The sequence below is a fragment of the Xiphias gladius genome, chromosome 6 (assembly GCF_016859285.1).
Source record: "Xiphias gladius isolate SHS-SW01 ecotype Sanya breed wild chromosome 6, ASM1685928v1, whole genome shotgun sequence".
NCBI lineage: Eukaryota > Metazoa > Chordata > Actinopteri > Istiophoriformes > Xiphiidae > Xiphias > Xiphias gladius.
In genome coordinates, this window is record NC_053405.1 from 2,840,352 (window position 1) to 2,859,680 (window position 19,329).

At 40.6% G+C, this 19,329-nt stretch overlaps 1 protein-coding gene across 1 annotated transcript in view; it reads right to left on the reverse strand.

Moving 5' to 3' along the window:
* zc3h3 (zinc finger CCCH-type containing 3) overlaps positions 1-19,329 on the reverse strand; it is a 65,828-nt gene that overhangs the window by 15,866 nt on the left and 30,633 nt on the right. Inside the window, exons 4-5 of the mRNA XM_040129602.1 lie at positions 11,084-11,234; positions 2,258-2,421 (exon numbers count right to left, since the gene is read on the reverse strand). Coding sequence (XP_039985536.1) covers positions 2,258-2,421; positions 11,084-11,234 — 315 coding nt within the window. The remainder of the gene's footprint in view (positions 1-2,257; positions 2,422-11,083; positions 11,235-19,329) is intronic.

Sequence of the window (19,329 nt, forward strand, 5' to 3'; positions counted from 1 at the left end):
TTTTTCTCTCTTGCTTTTCCCCCCTGAATATTTATTGATACTAAGAATCTTATCGTATTTTGCCCTTGTTTTGGTTTATTTTTTGGTCAACCTGTGATAATCATCGTTTAACTTAAACCAGTGGCACTGGCACTGGTTTGCCATTATATGCTGATTATCACTTGCTGAATCAAATGCCTGATGAAGGCTGTCACTGAAACATAACTACCCAATAGATAACGTGTTAATGTTGCTTTCTAGCCGGCAGGAATGAAATACTTTACACCGTGACCATGTTTTCAATAACGAAATGATACAATGTGCAGGAGCGATGTGTGCAAGTGCCGTCAGGAATAAACTCCTCTGAAGTGACTTATGCTGTGAAATGTTTACACAATATTACAAGCTATAGTTTTGCATGGTGATAACGCACTGAAACATCTTTTAAAAAGGAGAGTGGGGGTCGGTTTTTCATTTTTCTTTTGATTTATTCACACCATTAGGAAATTTATCATTTCCTATTGGTGTTATACTCCATACATCTCTCTAAAAAATACTATACTAACTATCCACATCAGATATGACTAAAACAGAAGCTGTCTGAGTGTTTGTGCAGACAGCTGCATTAAAAACGCGACATGTTATTTATACTGTGGTGGTTTGACACATGGGTGCCAAACCCAAACGTGAGGTCCCGCTCTGTTTGAGAACATCGTAAACACTATGTACCCAATGCACTCCACAGACAGTGGAGAAGAGGACATGGAGGTGAGGAGGTTGGGGTTACAGATGACAGTTGATGTTATTCAGACCTCTAATTTTGGAACTGTTTTGACTGTTAAGGCTCTTATCAAGTGTGCGCTGTGGTATGATTTATGTACAGCAGGATTACAGCCCGATGGCTCCGGACCAAGAACAAATGTGAAGCTTGCTGGGGGAGATATGAAATCACAACTCCTGCTGAGAGGACACCTGAGGCTTGTTTCTGTGGGATGTAGGCATGTGTGTGTTGGGATGCCGGTCACGAGTTTAACAGAGTGGGGCTCTTCAATTTCTGCAGGTGTATTTGCTATAGAATGTGTACGAGAGAAGTGTGAAGGAGTTAGAGGCAGATCTGGGCTTTAATCTGCACCATCCAGTTCTCCAGACCCTCCCCCTCGCTGCTCTGACAGATGACAACTTTATTATTTCAGATGGCAAATCCAGCCAGCTCTACTAAGTCCATTAGAGAGCATGTGGACAGAGCTGTAGCTGCAAACATGAATAAACACCCTTGTATCACCTTTGGGTTTCACACAGATTTACTGCCCTGTACTCACAAGGCATGTCCTGAATACGGCAGAGTACTGAACCTCAGTGCCTCTTTTTTTCCCCGAGCACTAACTATCAAAAATGATTAAGTATCAAATGCTACTATTGAATGACTGGTCAGATTCCAACTGTTCAAATGATATCCAGCTTTAGTCTTGAATGTACAAACTTGAAATTTACATTTGTGCACTGACCAAAAACCTTTTGATCTGATGTGCTTTTACCACAACAAGAATTTGAATTAATGCACATATATCAGCTGATTCAAATTCAAATCCCCAATAGATTTCAACGCTTGAGCATACTTGTGCACTATAAATGCAGAAATTACTGATTGAGAGAGAATTACTATTTACGTTCAGATTCAGTCAGTTACATTCGTCTGAAAATTCTGTGAGTTGAGAATATAAATGCAACCTCAGGTTTAGTCTTGATTTTCTTTTTTAACGGCTGATGAAAGACTCGAAAGAGTTGAACCCTCTATTCATGAATGAACTTTGACTGTACAAGAGATGTGAGCATTTTGACAGTGGTTCTGCAGCTCTAGTATTATCTTCTAAAACTCTGCTCTTTACTCTTTTTTTCTGCTCAAAATGCATCGGATTCATTAAAAGTTGACTGTGTTTTTTTTTTGTCAAGCAAATTTTCCCTATAAATTATAAAAAGAAAGGAAAAACATACAGACTCAATGTTCAAGATGCGTAACTAGTTATTTGAATGACTGATATAAAATATACATCACGAAATATTAAAAGCTTAAAGTGCAAGCTCATCAAGTATGTGTATCTTTTCTCTTCATAATTATTTACTAGAAATAAGTCAAGTTAAATTACTGAGTGAATTTTAAATTTCCACGCCTCATCTGTGCAATCACCTCAAGTCAGCTGTGGAACAGCACAACATCTGTACACTTTGTTGCCATGGTTGATGATGATGATGATGATTGGTGCGGCGATGGTCAGCGTACCTGTTCGACCGATCGACATGTTGGACGCCACAGTGCGGGATAGCTTATTGGCTGACACCCGGTACAGGGAACCACCAATCCAGCACATGCCAGTTCCTCTCCAGTGCTGGGTGGATGATGGGTGTCTGTCGTGGGGAGCTCGAAGACGGCTCTGAAGGAAACTCCTGTGAGGGACAAGAAAGGCAGAGAAGGAGAGAGAAAGATTAAATAACAGAGAAGCAAACATCTTTGGAAGTCATATTTAAGTCATATATTCATGCAGTCAATAAGAAGATATTTCCAGTTTATTACAACTTGGAATGACTATAAGTATCCGTTCAGCTCAGTTCACAAACTGTGAAATGTTCAGCCATGCTGGAATAATATTATTGTATCTGCTCATCTCTCCCTCGGTTCCACCCCTCTTTTGCCCGTCTTTCCTCCAGCTCTTCCACTATATCTTCCCTCCTCACTTCATGTTTCCTGTCCTCTAGTCTCCCCTCTCTCCCCTCCCTCCCTCTCTCTCTCTCTCTCCCTCCCATGTCACAGCACTCTGTTAAATTGCTCCTCTAATGGAAAGGACGGCAGTGTGGAAATGGAGAGAATTGAAAAGAGGAGAGGAGGAAATCAATGAGATAATAGGCAGGGCAGGGGGCCAGAGCAGCGAGGTTGGCCCCTACACTGGAGTGTAGAGATCACACACGCACACACACACACACACACAGTATCACAACACACTTCTGCTACAGTATGTACAGTACACACAATCACAGGCCTCTACACACATGCGTATTCTCACCATTCAGGAATCACTGAGTAGACTTGTGTGTGTGTGTGTGTGCGTGTGTGTGTGTCTGTGCGAGCCTGCAGCGTGTGCGGGGATGTTGGGTGGTGCAGGGGTTATGGCGATAAATTGCGCTGTCCTGTCACTTCTATTTGGTGCGGATTGGGGCTGGTGTGCAGGGCGCCACTGGAGGTAATTTGCTGCCGTATTTCAGATGGGCTGGAAATGGGTTTAGAGCGAGAGTTCATGCCTCCCATTACAGAGAAAAGAGAGGGTTACCCCAAACGCACGCCGCACACAAAACAACTGACACAGACGCTTAGCACGCTGCGGCCCGCGGAGAGCTGCTGCAAATAAGAAAAAAAGGGAGCAGATATCAGCCATCAGCTGCGTTCACGTGCACGGTCTACCTGACTGCGTGCCATAACTCAGAGGCAAAGACACTCAGTTTCACTGATCAGTGGCTGCCCTACACAGGGCAACTGCAGCCAGGGGAGCGGTAATGGAGGCTAATGTTGGAGCACTGACTGCCACCCAGGGAGGCTTAAACAAGGACCGGGTGGCCTGGGGAGCCACAATGGAGGTTAATGGGGATATGACATGAACAGTTAACACAGACGAGAGTTAACCCTGACACAGGGCTGCAGTCAGGGGGGTGAATGGGGTGTAACATTCAGTCTGTTAGGAAGTTTTCACATTGGGTACATGTTTTTGCGTCCAAATCTCAGAGTGACTGTCCTGCTTATACACCTGTTTCAATCTGAGAAACATTTCTATGTTTTCCTCCTAATAGTGCAAATTCATTACTGCTGACAGGAAAATACGTTGGTGCAGTTTTTTTATGTTACTGTTTGGCATTTTAATCTTTATATGACAACAAATTGAGAAGCAGATACAAAATATGGGTAGAGAGGTGGGTGGCATGTATTAAACATGTGCAAACATGTACAAGTATTAAACTAAACAACCGTGCAATGCCTCCAAACGACACCTGTGCACTAACCTCACTTAGGTGCAAATGGGGGGGGCACAACAACACAAAAGCAAATTGGGTTTGAATGTCATTCTTTGCTAATACATCAGTAGAGCTATTTTATCTCTCAGTTTTTTGCAAGCAAAGCAGTTCTGTTCTCCACACAAATTATACCACAGTTTGACTGGAACTGATCTCAAACCATCTGAATCAGTTAGTCTTTGCTACAGTGTTTGGTCCTTACTCTGGTCTGGAAAAGGCATCAATATTACTACATTTTTAGCTAAACCACTCCAAAATTCTGCCTAAACTGCAAAATGTAGGAAAGAATAAGCAAAGATTTGGTACAATCAGGTGTCAATGGTTTTGGTCAGTGAAATTGTATGTTTGAGAGCCTCATTTGTGCATTTACCATATAAAGTTCTTAGGCTTTACTGTGTGTGAGTTCTTGCTTGTATACACACACTCTAATAACCAGACCAATGTGAGACATACAGCCATTTGAATGAGTTTTAGCCTGGGGTCTAACACTATTAGCTTAAACAGCCTCTGTGGGAGCAGTTATCTACGCAATAAAGTAATCTGCCTGTAATGAGAGAGGAGGAGAGGAAGGAAGAACAGAAACAAACAGTGGAGAACATTAAACTCAAAACATCAGAGAGAGGCAGAGTTTTTCCTCCTGCCTCCAGACTCTCCTTGGCCAGTTCCTCGTGATGCCCTTGACCTACAGAGGGATATCTGTTATCAGAGAGCCTCCAGGCCGGTCTGATGCACAAATCCTCCCCTGCTGGACAGCCAAGTTGTTTCAGGAAGCCCTTTTTAATGTTGTCCATTGTTCGATATAACACCACCTTCCCCTCGTCTACAAGGCCTGAGGGAAACTTCCAAACAATCATTATCCAAACTGTCAAACTACTTAAAGCTCCACTAATCAATATTTTCTCTATCAACGATTTGTTGATATAGAATGATATTAACGATGTTTGACAAACAAATGTTTGTTGTTTTATTTTAAGCTCTTTTTTTTGGTTTTAAGGTACATTTACTTTATGGTTCCCTCTCAAAGTCACAGCAAAACAAACCCAGTGTACATAACTTGGCAGACTGATTAAGTTAGAGACTAGCTGGTCAGAGAGTGAAACATACAGCTGCCAAAGCAGATATTTTCCATAAGGGCTGTAAGTTGGAGTCTGTAAGCATTTTCTGTTTTTTGGCTCTGTATTCCAGAGAAAACTGGATTTGAAGCAAAAGAAAAAAAAGTGTTAACATCCATATTGGGCTAACAGTTTAGGACTCACGAGCCTTTTTATACACCAGTTCAACCTGTTTTTGTGCAGCAGGGTAATGACAGGACTGCATTTCTTACATCCAGTCTTCATTCAATATGGATGTTAACTTCACGGTCTTCAAATGACATACGATTGTCAGCACTAGTTGTCTAGACAGCACCGATGAATGATACCGTGAATCCGTGAATCAAACTTGTTGTTTTCATTAAATTTCTTTTCATGACTAATCAATTAATTATTAATTGTTTCAGTCCTGAAATACAGTTTGTGTACTTGACACCCGTTTAGGTGTGTTATAAAAGAGAAAGTCCACAAAAAATAAAGGAAAAAATATTGTGGGAAAAAGGAAGAAATAAGGGAGGAGGCAAGGGCAGAGAGAAACTCTCCTGAGACAAGTCTGCATGTATATGTGCTAGTGTTTATGTGTGTGAGCGTGGACTGCTCTGACCATGCGATGCACAGATAAAGGAGAGTGCGATTCAGCACTACCGGCGCTGTTGATGAATGATCCGACTTTTGTTTTAGTGACAGGGAAGAATTTGGAGGGTCGCGCGACTGCTCAGAATAATGCTGCCCTCGTCTATTTGTCTGCAACCCAAGCATTAGTAGGCTCATATTGGGAAACAGTTACCCTCGAATCAGAGCACGGCAAAAATAGTCATCTGGCTAATTCCAACAGTAAAGGCTGCTGCTCTTCCTCAGGCATTTAAAGGAAACCAAAGCACTGTCATTACGCATCATGATCCTAGCAAATCCAACTTAAAGGGAGCCGACTGTAATGAACAAAATCCTCTTTTAAGGCAAGCCACGGAGTATCTGTGCAGTGTACAGTGTGAACGGCAACAGAAGAGGCTCATAACATGCGACTGTAGGAGACAGATGACTAATGTGATAAGTAATGAGTAAATGAATGAATTGGGGTATAAAGGGGGATGAATGGGGGAGTGAATGCGGGAAAAGGAGGAGAGAAGTGAAGAAGAGGGAGCGCTGCTTCACTTTATTGCACAGTCTCTTACATCCTGTACTGATCGATACCGAAGCACTAAAGGAGATGAGCGCCTGGACCGAGTGTTTGAATGTGTGTGTGTGTGTGTGTGTGTGTGTGTGTGTGTGTGAGAGATTGTGTAGCTGCATACACTCAAAAATAGTATACATATTAGGGCTTGGGGTGTCTTGCCATGTTGGGGTCGAGGCAGACGGCCGTCCACAATGAGTCGGGTTCTGTTCCAGGTTTCTACCTGTTAAAAGGGAGTTTTTCATGGCCAATGTGGCCAAGTGCTTGCTCATGGGGGAATGTTGGGTCTCTGTAAATATCACTATGAAGACTACGGTCTAGACCTGCTCTATATGAAAAGTGCCCTGAGATAACCTCTTTTATGATTTGGCAATATATAAATAAAATTGAATTGAATTGAATTTAACATTTATGGCAGAAAAAAGAGAGAGGGCAAGTGGAAGACAAGAAACAGACAAACAGTCATATGGAAGATGTGACACAAAATTCTTGTTAAATTTTATTAAAAGAAAGAGAAAGAGAAAAGGCAAAATGAAAAAATAGCAACTGAGCACGTGGATACACATAAAAGAAGGGACAGGGGAGAGAAAAATAGGGGTTGTGTGTGAGAGATGAAGAAAGGATTGGGCTGTAATTTATCCTGCAGTGTGCATGCTTTACGGCTTTCTTAATTAGACTCGTGCTACTATTAATGGAGTTAATGTTGAGATTATATCTATTTTCGGGTGGTGGGGGCTGAAATACTGCAGCCGATTCCACCGCCCCTTCCTACTGCTGCCCAGCACTAAATCAACCACCACCCTAGCTGTGGCTGATACCAGGTGGAGAGCATAGCATGCTGGGTAGGGAGAGTCTCACTTCCTGTGGGCCTGGGAAGAGGCAATGGCCACAACCAGCAGGATAAAAAAGGGGTTCAGTTAGACTGGTTGGTCAGTATGATGCGAAAGTGTATCATTAATTAGGTATTTAAGGACGACAAACTATTGTGAATAAACAGGAAAAAAATGGGCCCTCTGTCTTCTTTTTTTTGTCAACTGTACAGTAAAGAGTAATGTTTACTGAGCTGGGGTCAGAGCCCAATGAAGACCACCTGGTATTAAAATGCGATCCCTTCAATTAACACCAAAACACACAAAATGACAGTTACTACTGAATGACACTGAATGACACTATGTAACAGCATCTTAGATCATTTCTGCAGTATTAAAAAAAACAACAGTTTTAATCTCAGAAAAACTCACCATTTTATATGTTCCTCTAAAACTATATCTATCCTTTTTGTGCATCATGATTGTGCTTTAATTTGCCTTTGATTTTAGTGTTTGGTTCTTTTCTCTTTAAAATACTTTGTCATTTTGGTAAGAAATCAACTATGCAAATCAAGTTTTCTACAACTGCAATGAGTAGTAATTCTGCTTTTACTCTACTGCAAGTGACTCCATGCAAAATAGATGTGGCATCCGCCAGTGGAACACCGTGTATAAATAAAAGCTTTAATGAATTAATAAATGAAAAAATAAATGAATGAAATAAACGAAATGCCCTTCAGAGCTCTTGAGACCCTAGAGAAGCATGCCAGTTGTACATATCTTGAATTGCCTGTGACCATCTTAGTAGAGCAGCCTGATTTTCTCTCTTGATTTACCTTATTTTATACCAACAAGAATGTGTCAATGACAGTTCAGTACCAAAAGCTGGCACAGAATGTAAAGTCCGATTGATAATCTTGCTATTATTCCCTGATCACTTCCTTCTGGTATGGTTTTATCTTATTGATCTTTTATCTTATTGATTATCATTGATCAGATAACTCCTGGTTAAAATCTAAATTTTGCAGAGTTTAGGGTTCTTTCACACCTGTTTGGTTCGGTAAAAATGAACTCTTGTGCGTTTTCCCATTTCGTGCAATTGGTCTGGGCTGCTGTAAAAGTTGTCAATTGAACTCTGGTGCGGACTAAACAACTGTAATCCCACCATAATATTGCTGTATAACATGCCTCTTTTTGGTCCTGTCTCTACCCTTGCATGCATGCTTGTGTTTGACATTTGAGAACTTTGGCTGTTTTCTGTTGAATGAAAGAAAGGATTTCGTAGAAAGACGTGTTTATATTTCTGAAAGAAAAGAATTAAAAAAAAAAAGGATCTTGGTAGTTCAAATAACCAGCCCATCTAAAAATCAAAACAATGCCTTCACGAGCTGGTTCTGGTATAATATTATATATATATTACATATTATAATATATATTCGGCTATGAGGTCAGGGATCAGTGGGTCTGATAGGCCGAAGATGAAGAGCAGCACTCAGTAGTTAAGAGCAGAGAATATGGGCTCATGCTCCACTCAAATTGATAAAAGTGGAGGGAGCGGAGTGGAGTTAAAACAGATAGATAAGCATGAGAAAAGAGTGGGGGAGTGGGTGAGGGGGGTGATCCCCAATCCCTGGGGACCCGACCTGTCCCCCTCCTTCCCTATCTCTTTCCTCTCTTCTACACACTTGGTCATATTTCACAAGATGTCACAGGGCTCAAATTGAAAATCCCTTGATGAATCAATATTTACTGCAGCAGCTAAATGAATAGTAATAAGTCACCAGAGGCTGAGTCCAGCCACAGTCCAGGGTCCTCTGTCTCACGGAAGCTGGATTACACAAATGAACCCCCCCCCCCATGCACAAAAGCTTTAATTTTTAATGGCTACCCAAATGAATAACAACTTAAAGGATCAGTTCATCCAAATTATAAAGATGACATATTTTTGCACTTACCACTAGTGGCCTTTAGCCCCATACATAGTTGGAACTACTTTCTAACAAAGAAACAGTCCCTATATGAAATCTGTTTACAGTGAGGCTTGTGGATGATACTCAAGAACTGGGACATTGTCTCCTGCGGCCAAAGTTTCAAATCTGGATGTCTCAAAACCTCACGACATTACAATGACATTATGTGCATAGCTAGATATCACAATGAGTAAGAGAGAAACTACATGTTTTTGTAAACTGGATGAACTAACCCTTTAAAGAGCACACATTATATTATTAATATTATTATTAATATTATTTCAAATATCAATATTTTCAGAATTTAATAAATGTAAAATATCTAAAATATTTACAATGATAGCATGGCACTATTGCTGAAATGATTAATTAGTTAATTCATGTCATGTCTGAATTTAGCAAAAAAGTCAAACATTTGCTGGTTCCACTTTCAGAAATGTCAGCATTTTCTTGTTTTATATCTTTTTTTTTAAAATACCTTTGGGTTTTGGACTGTTGGTTGAACAAAAGAAAAAAAAAAAAAGAAAAAAAAAATTGAATATGCCAACTGGGAGTGTGGGCGTTTGTTAGGAATATTGTTCACAATTTTCCTATATTTTATACAGTAAGCTATTACACATTCAAAAATATATATATCAACAGATTTATCGATACTGAGAAGAATTGTCAGTTGCAGCCCTACAAAGCTCTTTTACCAATAAAACAATACGCAGGGTACACAAAGCTACACTGATGTCATTTTCAACCTTCATGTTTGTTGTGTATGTGTGTGTGACAGTGTAGTCATACTGCAGCCAGTTTCCAGGGAGAGAATCCTGCTAATTCTCTCCACATTAACAGATTATCAAAACCAAACACAACAACCCCGTCAGAGCTCTCACAACCAAAGTTCAAACAGTATGTAGCCACTGCAGGGGGAAAAAGCTCAACGCCACTCGTTTAATAAATGTTCACTGTAGCGTTTCTTTTTCATCGTGATAAAGCCACGAATGAGGCTTTAACTTAACGTCCATCACCCAATGATGGCCTCTTCATAAACATTAATTAACCGTCTACTCATCACCACAACCAGTCATATCACAAAAAAAAAAAAAAAAAAAAAAGATCTATTCAGCTGTATATGTTTTTGGGCTAAAAACATGTATTTTTTAAACGATACAGGATTCCATATTCCTTTATTTAGAGACTGTTGCTGACATGATTTGTTGATTAATTGATAGGTGAGATAAAAAAAATTGTTGACAACAATTTTGCTAAACAACTAAACATTTAAGTCATTCATCATGCACAAATGATAATTATTCTCTGGTTCAAAGTTCTCAGATGTGAGCATTGCTTGTTTTTCACTGTTTTACATAATTGTAAATTGAATTCATTTTCGATTTTTGAACCATTTGTCAGACAAAACAAGCAATTTAAGGACGACGCTTTGGGCTCTTGGAAATTGTGATGGACATTTCGCTATTTTATGACATTTTATGGACAAAATTTATTTAAAAAAAAACAAAAACGTGAGATTAACTAACCATGAAAATACTTATTAGCCACAGCCCTAAAGTAGTTACTGTGAAATCAAAACTCACTGGTTGTTTATATCTTGAGTGAGAATGAAAGAACGAAAGAGGATGAGTACTGAGACAGAGGGGATTCAAGTTAGATAAATGAAGGTAAGCAAAAAGAGGAGGAGATGGGCGCTATAATGACATTAAGAAACAGACCCACCCAGCCTTCCCTCTGACTGTATCTGTCCTAGGTGAGACGCTTTCCCTGCTGGTGTAAATTAATGTGAGTAGCACATTGCTGTAAATGGTTTATTCTCTGGGTTATCTACTGTGTAAAAATGAGCACCATAAATTTCCGACCTCTTCCACTATTGCTACACATGAGGCTGACAAAAGACGGGGCAGTGCTCTGCACTGAAGGATATTAGCCATTGAGACACATTAAACCCAGACCTGCAGGAGGTGTGTGTGTGTATGTGTGTGTGTATTTGTCTTTGTGGATTACCTGGCAGACTGGATCCTCTTTGCTCTCCAGGAGAGGGCGGGGTTGTAGAGGAGGGTGTGCGCAGTGCTGGTGCCCGAGTGGGTCACCATCTTGTAGCGTGTCCTGAACACCCGCTGGGAGGTGGGGCTACCGTGGGAGGACGAGGCGAAACCTGAGGACAGCAATGTTGACTGATCACTATGAAAATTTGTAAATGAAAATCTGATCACATATGAAACTGAAGCAATGGTCAACATATACACATCATTTCGGATGCATAAAATTATGAGTACGTTCGCACGAATGCACGCACGCACGCACACAAGCAAGTTTGTCTGAGGACTCTGGCAGGTGTGCTCTTTAATAAGCTTCACATATAAAAATGAGAGGGAATAACAAAGGCAGAATTTTTATGAGCCTAATAAATCATATCCTCCGTCTCTTTCCTCGCTGCCTCCATCCCTCTCGCCCGACTCTCATTCGTTATATCATTTTACAGATCCATCAGAGAAGAGGCGTAAGAGTTGAGAGATAGGAATAGAAAAAAAAAAAAAAAGAAAAAAAAAAAAGAGGACTAAGTATTTTTATTTATTTATTTATTTGGCTGTGTATCCATCATGTTGTTTTATGATGGCCTGGGCTGGCTGACGCACTGGCACATAGAAGAGAATTTGCATTGTGGATCATCTAAGTCCCTGTTCACCAAGATTAAAGACTACATGAGCCAGGACCCTTTCTACTGAAGTCTGAAATGTAGGGTTACTGTGAGTAGTTGTAGAAGACTGTGTCAAACCGTACATTTATTTAGAGTGTGCCCACCTGATGACCCTGTAAGACTTGCCTGCACTGTTACACTCACACGCTACTTTATATTGAAACTATGTTCTTTTCTATGGTAGGACAGGTCACTGAACATGATTCATAAAAAGTTTCTTATCTCAGAGGAGTTTCTCATTAGTGACTGTAAGACTAGTGGTACCAGATACAAAGTGATGGAAGTTGGACAACCAAGCAAGCCATGAAATTCAAGTAAATTCATTCAAACCAGTGGGGTCGGCCAGTGTAGGTTAACCTGAGCAGACACAAAGTAGATGTAAGGCCAGGTCATACCGCCAAGTATCTGTTCTTTGCTTGGGTGAGTGTAAGATTTACAGGTAGTTTAAAATGAGGTCAGAGCTAGAGAATGATGTCACGTGTCAGAGGGTTCAGAAGATTTATGACAGCAGAGCACGATACCCACTAGCGATAGGAGAAAACATCATGTAGCATGAACATTGGGCTTCCATAGAAACACTCACCCAACTTTTGGGTAGGAGAATTTTGGTTTGCTTTGTTTGCTGTTCAAAAGCAACTTTAGAGAAAGTTCGATCCAAGTGACTGGTGGCATTCACACCTTTCACTACAACCGACCAGAATTTGCCACGACCTCTGTGAGCCAATTATCTCACCTGTCAAACTGTTCCTTTCTCCGCTGGTGGCAGCTGTCATTTCAGTGTCCGATCGATGTGAGCAGCCTCCGCCATCACGTGCCATCAGATCACCAACCATCTAATTCTTCAGCTTGGCCTATTCTTCACATTTTCATCGCTACCAATCCAGTACTGCTCACGGCATGACTACATGCTTAAAACGATGACTTCACAAACACTCTCTCTCTTCAATGGTTCCTTTTGTGCACACTACCAAATGAAGTCCTTTTTAATAATTCTTTAAGCCCTTATTTCAATGAAGTCTCTCCTGACAGAATTTAGTTTGGCTAACCTGAGGGTCTGCTCAGATTTCTTGCCTCCTGACCATGTTCCCAGATCTCTCTCATTTGTTCTGTAAAATGTTATAATGGCCAAACCTATAGAAATATGATCCAAGTCGTAGTAAACCAGAAATATCCTTATTGACGAGCTTTCACAGATTTGTAAAAAGCCTTTTATGAATTAATTTGCAACTACATGCACAGTATTTTGTGAAAAGGTAAAAACCTTCCACTGCTTCAGCCTGAAAAGCAAGATTTAATGCAACATGTATCCGTTGCTCAACATAGTCATTGAAATTATTCGACAAAAACAAAAAAAAAAAACAAATACAAAGAGTCATTATCTTCACTACCTTTTCCCCCCTTCTACCAATCATTCACTGCAGTGGTCAGTGACAGCACTGTCTCTCTAATGAGTAAAGAAAAGACAGTGAAGAGATTTGCGAGAGAGGGATAACAAATGAATTTATACACCCGGTGAGGAGCTCATTTCACAAGTCTTTAATTGCCAATTATCAGGATTGTTTCCATTTTAATTAGCGTCCAATAACAAACCGTGACCACGAGGGCTGCAATAACAAACAATAAAATGATTCGATTTCCACTTCTACACATTTCACCTTCCCTCTCTCTCTCTCCACTCCTCCCCTTTTCTCTTACTCCGCCCTGAGGCGCTGGTTTCATTTTTCGGCTGGGATGCAGCTCTGGATCAGCTGGAGAATTCCTCTCAGATAAACATTTACTGTTGAACAAATCACGGAGCTGGGGGGGCTGCTGAAATACTGACTGTATGTTCAGGGAATACACATACCCACAAGCACACACACATGCGCATGTACACTCAGGAAGAGGAACACAATGTCTGTGCTAAGGTTCTAGGTTTACAACTCTGCGCTATACCCTGTTTTAACTATCTTAATTGGGAAAGATAAACAATTTTGATGGAAAAAATCATTAAAATTGCGAGAGGACAGCCAAGACAAAGGTCCAGTATTTTAACTGTACTATACAGGAGCACAAGATATGTTGAACTGCAAGTAACCATTGTTACACATCTGCTTGATGCTACGTTAGCAGATGATGGCTTTCACTGAAACTGACTTAATCTTGATATAAACTGACCACAGAGAAATTTTGAACAGTGTTTTTGATTTAAACACAGCTGCCCTCATCTCCTTTTTGTAAATGGCAATGGTGCAATAAAACCATCTGAAATGTCCCGATATACAAAAATCATGGACTTGAAGGGAAATGCCCCTTCACTTTGTGTCATGACTTTCTATGCCTTTGCCTTGTAAATTATTTTGCTACGACGGTACACCTCATCTTGTATTACCCTTTGTCATTTATTGATGATATTACCATACTGTGTTATTGTTTTACAGTTTTTGTATTGTCCTAGTTTTTTTTACTGCTACAGATTTTTACCAACATTTCATGTGTACTCGCTTTCAGTTTTACCTCCAAGCAAAGTGGTTTAGATATTCTGGCTGATAACCTGTTCGCAAGTTTACAACCTTTCTTGCCCCATCTGACTTTGTTTTAGTGGTGTTGCTGTGTTCCCATGTCTCAGCAATTCACTATATTATTTTTACACATCCTTTTATTATCCTTCAATTAATCCAAGCTCATTGCAATTTAAAACTAACAAATCATTTATCAGCTTGTATAAGTTTTAGTTTTACATGTGAAGTTTTGTCTGATGTGGAACAGTGCAACATATGGGCCTGTACTGAAGATCACTTTGATTATTTTATAGGTGATTTTGCAGATTTACACGTGACACTATGCTATGTATCAATATCAGAAAAAATATTCTCAATGTGTTGACATTCATTTCAGCCATTTCACTCAGACCCGGATCTGTGGGAGTATTAGGTGTGTGGTGGGTTATGAAAGAGAAACCCAGGAAAAAAAGACAGACAGCACAAGAAGGAGAGCTGGACTATATGGGTACAGGTGGGGGTGGGGTTGGTGTTTTGTACAGGATTAGTTGCCTGGCTTGAAGTCACTTTTTTCCCCACAGTCCATCTGTATTGCAGTCAGAGCTATTTGGGCGTCCTGGCAGATGACAAATAGGGCTTGTCAAAGGTGCTGCCACGATTCTTACCCCACAACCTCTTACACCCCACTCACACTATCCCACATGCATCCCTAACCCGCACCTCAATCTGCCTCTAAACCCTCGTTCCAAAAATCTTGACACCCGGCGTGTCCATGATGCTGTCACAGAGCTGTTCCACCTTGGCTACTGTTTAATGACAGCTATAGTGAGTTGTGCTGTTGGTGTGTATATCTCAGCGTGTGTGTGTGTCTGTGTGTATGTCAGCAGGGATGGATGGACGGTGTTGCTCTGATTGTAAACCACTGCAGGTTGTGTTGGTCGAGTGGCTCTGGGAGCAATGGGGTCTCAATCTTCCACTATAGGACCATGACCAATGAGCATGTGAACACACGCACTCACACACAAACACACACTTACTCACACATATACACCTGGGGTCTCAATCTTCCCTTAATAGACCTTTGACAGTGGCTTGCCTTGCAATGTTGGGGGGGGGGCAAAGTGGCTCCCTGTGCTGTAAAGACACCGTTTGCAGACGCATGCAGCTCGCACATCGTCCATCCATCTCTTGCTGACTCGCTGCTGTGAATCCACAGATAATCTACTCCAGTCGCTCAACGCTGCACTCATCGCTCCTTCTGCAAGTAGCCTTCCGTTTAGTCCCAGATCCACTTTAAAGGGTTGGTTCAACACATTTTCTTAGTCTAGTGGAATATATCCATGGATATAGTTTTGGCTTTATTTATCCAGATTTTGAGGTATCTGTCTCTGAAATCTATACCTCCACCCTAATACAATAGGGGCATTTTATTGATTAAAGTGCCAACTGTTTTCTTGACTAATCTTTTGGTCCATAAAATAGTGACAAAATCCCGTAACTGTTTCCCAGAGACCATCTTTTGCTTGTTTTGTTAGCCCAACATTCCAAATCCAAAAGATATTCAATTTACTTTTGTGGAAGACTTAAAAACCAACAGACATCTACATTTGAAAAAGTTGAAAGTCTCTTGCCCTGTGGCCATATTCCCAGTGACTACTTTTGTTGAGTACAGTGTTATCAGAACTGTCAAAAATGATGGCCAATGCTATTTAAAAAAAAAGAGACAAGTTGATAATTACAAGCTGTAATTATCCTTTGAATGTAATTTTCCAAACAAAACACCACTCGTCTCCATTGTAAAGGAGTGGAGGCAGAAATCTGACAGCTATGTCAAAATGTGAGCAAATAAAACCACAAGGATCACTAAAAAAGTGTGTGTATATCGCCTTTCGGCTGCTCCCATTACAGGTCACCACAGCGGATCACCATCCACACATTTGCTTTGGGATAGGTTGGTACAGTGGATGCCCTTCCCGACGCAACCCGGGTTCAAGGAAGCCAGGGATCAAATCGCCGACCCAGGCATCAGCGGCAAACCTGCTCTACCACCTGAGCCACAGCCCCCTTTGGGTACCACTAAAAGCAATTTTTTTTCCTCACTTATCCTCTGTGCAATATAAGAGGTCTGATCCTCTCCTGTAAGTCCAAAAGGGGAAAGGAATCCACTCAAAACTCGTGACAAATCATTAATGTAGATGCTGTTTTATCAACATTAAGCAGCAGATGTAGCATCACATAAGTGGATCTGGGAATGTTGAAGTGCAGTCACATCCCTAAGATGGCTGAGCCTCATCTAAGCGGTGTGGACTAGACTGACTAAAGTTGTCTTTAATTCAGAGCTTTGATACTTCCATGCTCTCTCTCTATCCTCAGCCGTCTGACTGGGGCAACTGACAGGCCGCTGCACCGCACCTCCCCTCCACCATCCTCTTAGGGATCCCCCAGTAGTCTCCCCCTCCACACCTGACGGCTAATTTCAGAGAACAGCGGTCTCCATCTGCCCCTCCCTGGGACGACTCAATGGATAATAAATCGTAATATTGACAGTGCTTCTCCCCCCTGCCATCCCATGTTCCTGTCCCCTGGGGCTCATCTTCTGACTCCCACTGCTCTGCCGCTCTTACGGAAGACAGCGGCACCATGCCAACATCAGACTTAACAGGGGAGTTACCACGATTTAATAACCTCTCTGCGTGTTTGACATCCAGTGATACTTTCTGACAAACTACCCATAGATGTCAACAGAGTTTGATTCCCCACCCTACCAACAGAGAACTGCAGTCCATGGCCTTAAAAATACTACTACTACTCCTGGTGTACAACTAGATTGTGAGTGAACATCTTGTTTTAAGAAAATTAAGGACCGAGGAATGTGCGTCAAGACCACAAAATATTCATTCTCTTCCATATTCGACTGCTCAATGCTAGAGCCATCTCTGTTTGTAAAGTCTCAGTTTGCCTCATTTTTTCAAGATGGTGGACAAAGTTACTGGGTTCACTGCTGCAGGATGTGGATCCATTTATAATTACTGCCCTTTTGTAAGGGTCTAGTTGTGCGTCTGTGTGTTAAATGTGTCACCTAGTGGCTCTATGGATATGCAACTAGTGCGTATATTGTAGTATGGACCATTTGATCAGAATTACATTGCTAGGAAATAGTTTGGGTCCAAGTTTAGTTCCTGTTAGCTGCTGACATTTAACAGTATGATAGAAAATAAATGTATTTCAATTTTTGTCAACATTTGTATCAGCCGATTTTAGCTTATCACAGCTGCACTGGTATAGGAGTCTGTGTTGGTTGATAAGTAACAAGAAACTGTACAAAAAGCTCAGAGCTTATCCACCAGAGAGCACCAGTAAAGTGTTCCACTCAGTACATATCCAATTTATTCTTTAAAGAATAAATTAAAAATTACCCTTAAATAAAATAAATTGTGTATGTTACATGTTTATGTAAAAAAATAATACATAGTTATTCATTTCCAGTAACTATATATTCACTAACATCAATGCTGGTATTGATATCAAAAAGCCAGTATCTGAACGACTGTATTGTATTTTAACTGTTTTGTCTGATGCACTTATAACTTGCATTTTTATTTTATTTGTTTATTTTAGCACCTCAATCGATCAAAAAAAAAAAAAAAACCTCAGATGAAATACCATGCATGGTGCTCTCACAACTGCCATCCTTGCATGGTAGCCATTAAAAACGTCACCACTAGGGGGCGGATGAACTCCAAAACAAACAGAGAAACATAGCCCTCGCACATAATTGCCTTATAAAGTTGTTATGGTTAAGGCGTTAGCAAAAATTTGCCTATTTACACAACCAACAGACACAGAAAGAGGTGATGACAGTGATGAGACTGAACCATACCGTAAAACTATCTACTTAAAAACAGACTAAAAAGCTCCACATAGCTGCAGAATTCAAAATAATTCTCTGTTCGGTTCATCACTGCAAGTGACACCTACACCATTACATAGTTATCTGAATTAATTTAAAGATCAAAAATAATGATTAGTGGAACTATAAGGATGCATGAGTATGTGTATGTGTACCTTGAATCCTTTAAGTAATATTGCATACGACCTTGATTCATTCCTGGAGACTAAAAACAGAACTGCCTTCAGAGAACTGATGTTACCATATGTGTGATGACAGATGGCCTAACAAGAATCAGTTGCTCTTCAGTTCTATACTGTCATTATCATATTAACACTTGCCTGCAAGTTCAATTACAGAGAATAAACAGTATTATAATTAAGAAAGTATTTCTGTATGATGGAACTGCAACAGTCTTTTTAGAGGAATACTCAGGGGCTCCATTTGTGTGTATGTGGATGAAGAGCTTGGTTGACATGAAGTGACAGGTTGATGGCTGCGTGGGGCCGCATACTGACGAAGGAGGCCCCTGGTGCGTGCCATCAGCAGACACTGTCAGCCAGAGTGGTGGTGATATCACCACAGAGAGGCGTGCTCAGGGGGAAGTGTGTGTTTTGGGTAGGAGGTGGGGGTGGTGGTGGTGGTGGTGGTGGTGATGATGGTGGGGAAGAAAGGGGGGGGGGGCTACTGGCTTGTGGCCTCGTCCATCATCACAGTGGAGCCATCAGCTGTAACATATACCAGCTGACCTGGGGAACCTCAGGCTGACCAAGGGAGGGGGAATTCTTCCACTCAGGCAAATGCAAACACATGCTGATAGGTTGTTGCTATAGCCATGCTATATAAAGTAAATTATTTCCACAGCTTTTTAAAATCAGAAACAAAAAAAGCAAACCAAACATCAAACAAACGAGAAATTAAAATCGTTAGTAACTGCAAGTATGAACTGAGAAAAAAAAACAATATCTCTGTAAGTTAAAACAACAAGATATTAGAAGTTTATGAAAGCCCACAAAAAATTGTTTCCAGAATAAGTTTGAGCAAATCTGTCATTTATTGTTTTAAATGCTTAATAGTTTTGCTTATACGATATCTGAGGTTTTGGAAATGGATACTACAAAAAAAACACAACTTACTTTTCTATTTTTGTTTACTAAACTAATGAAATACAGCCTATTAATTG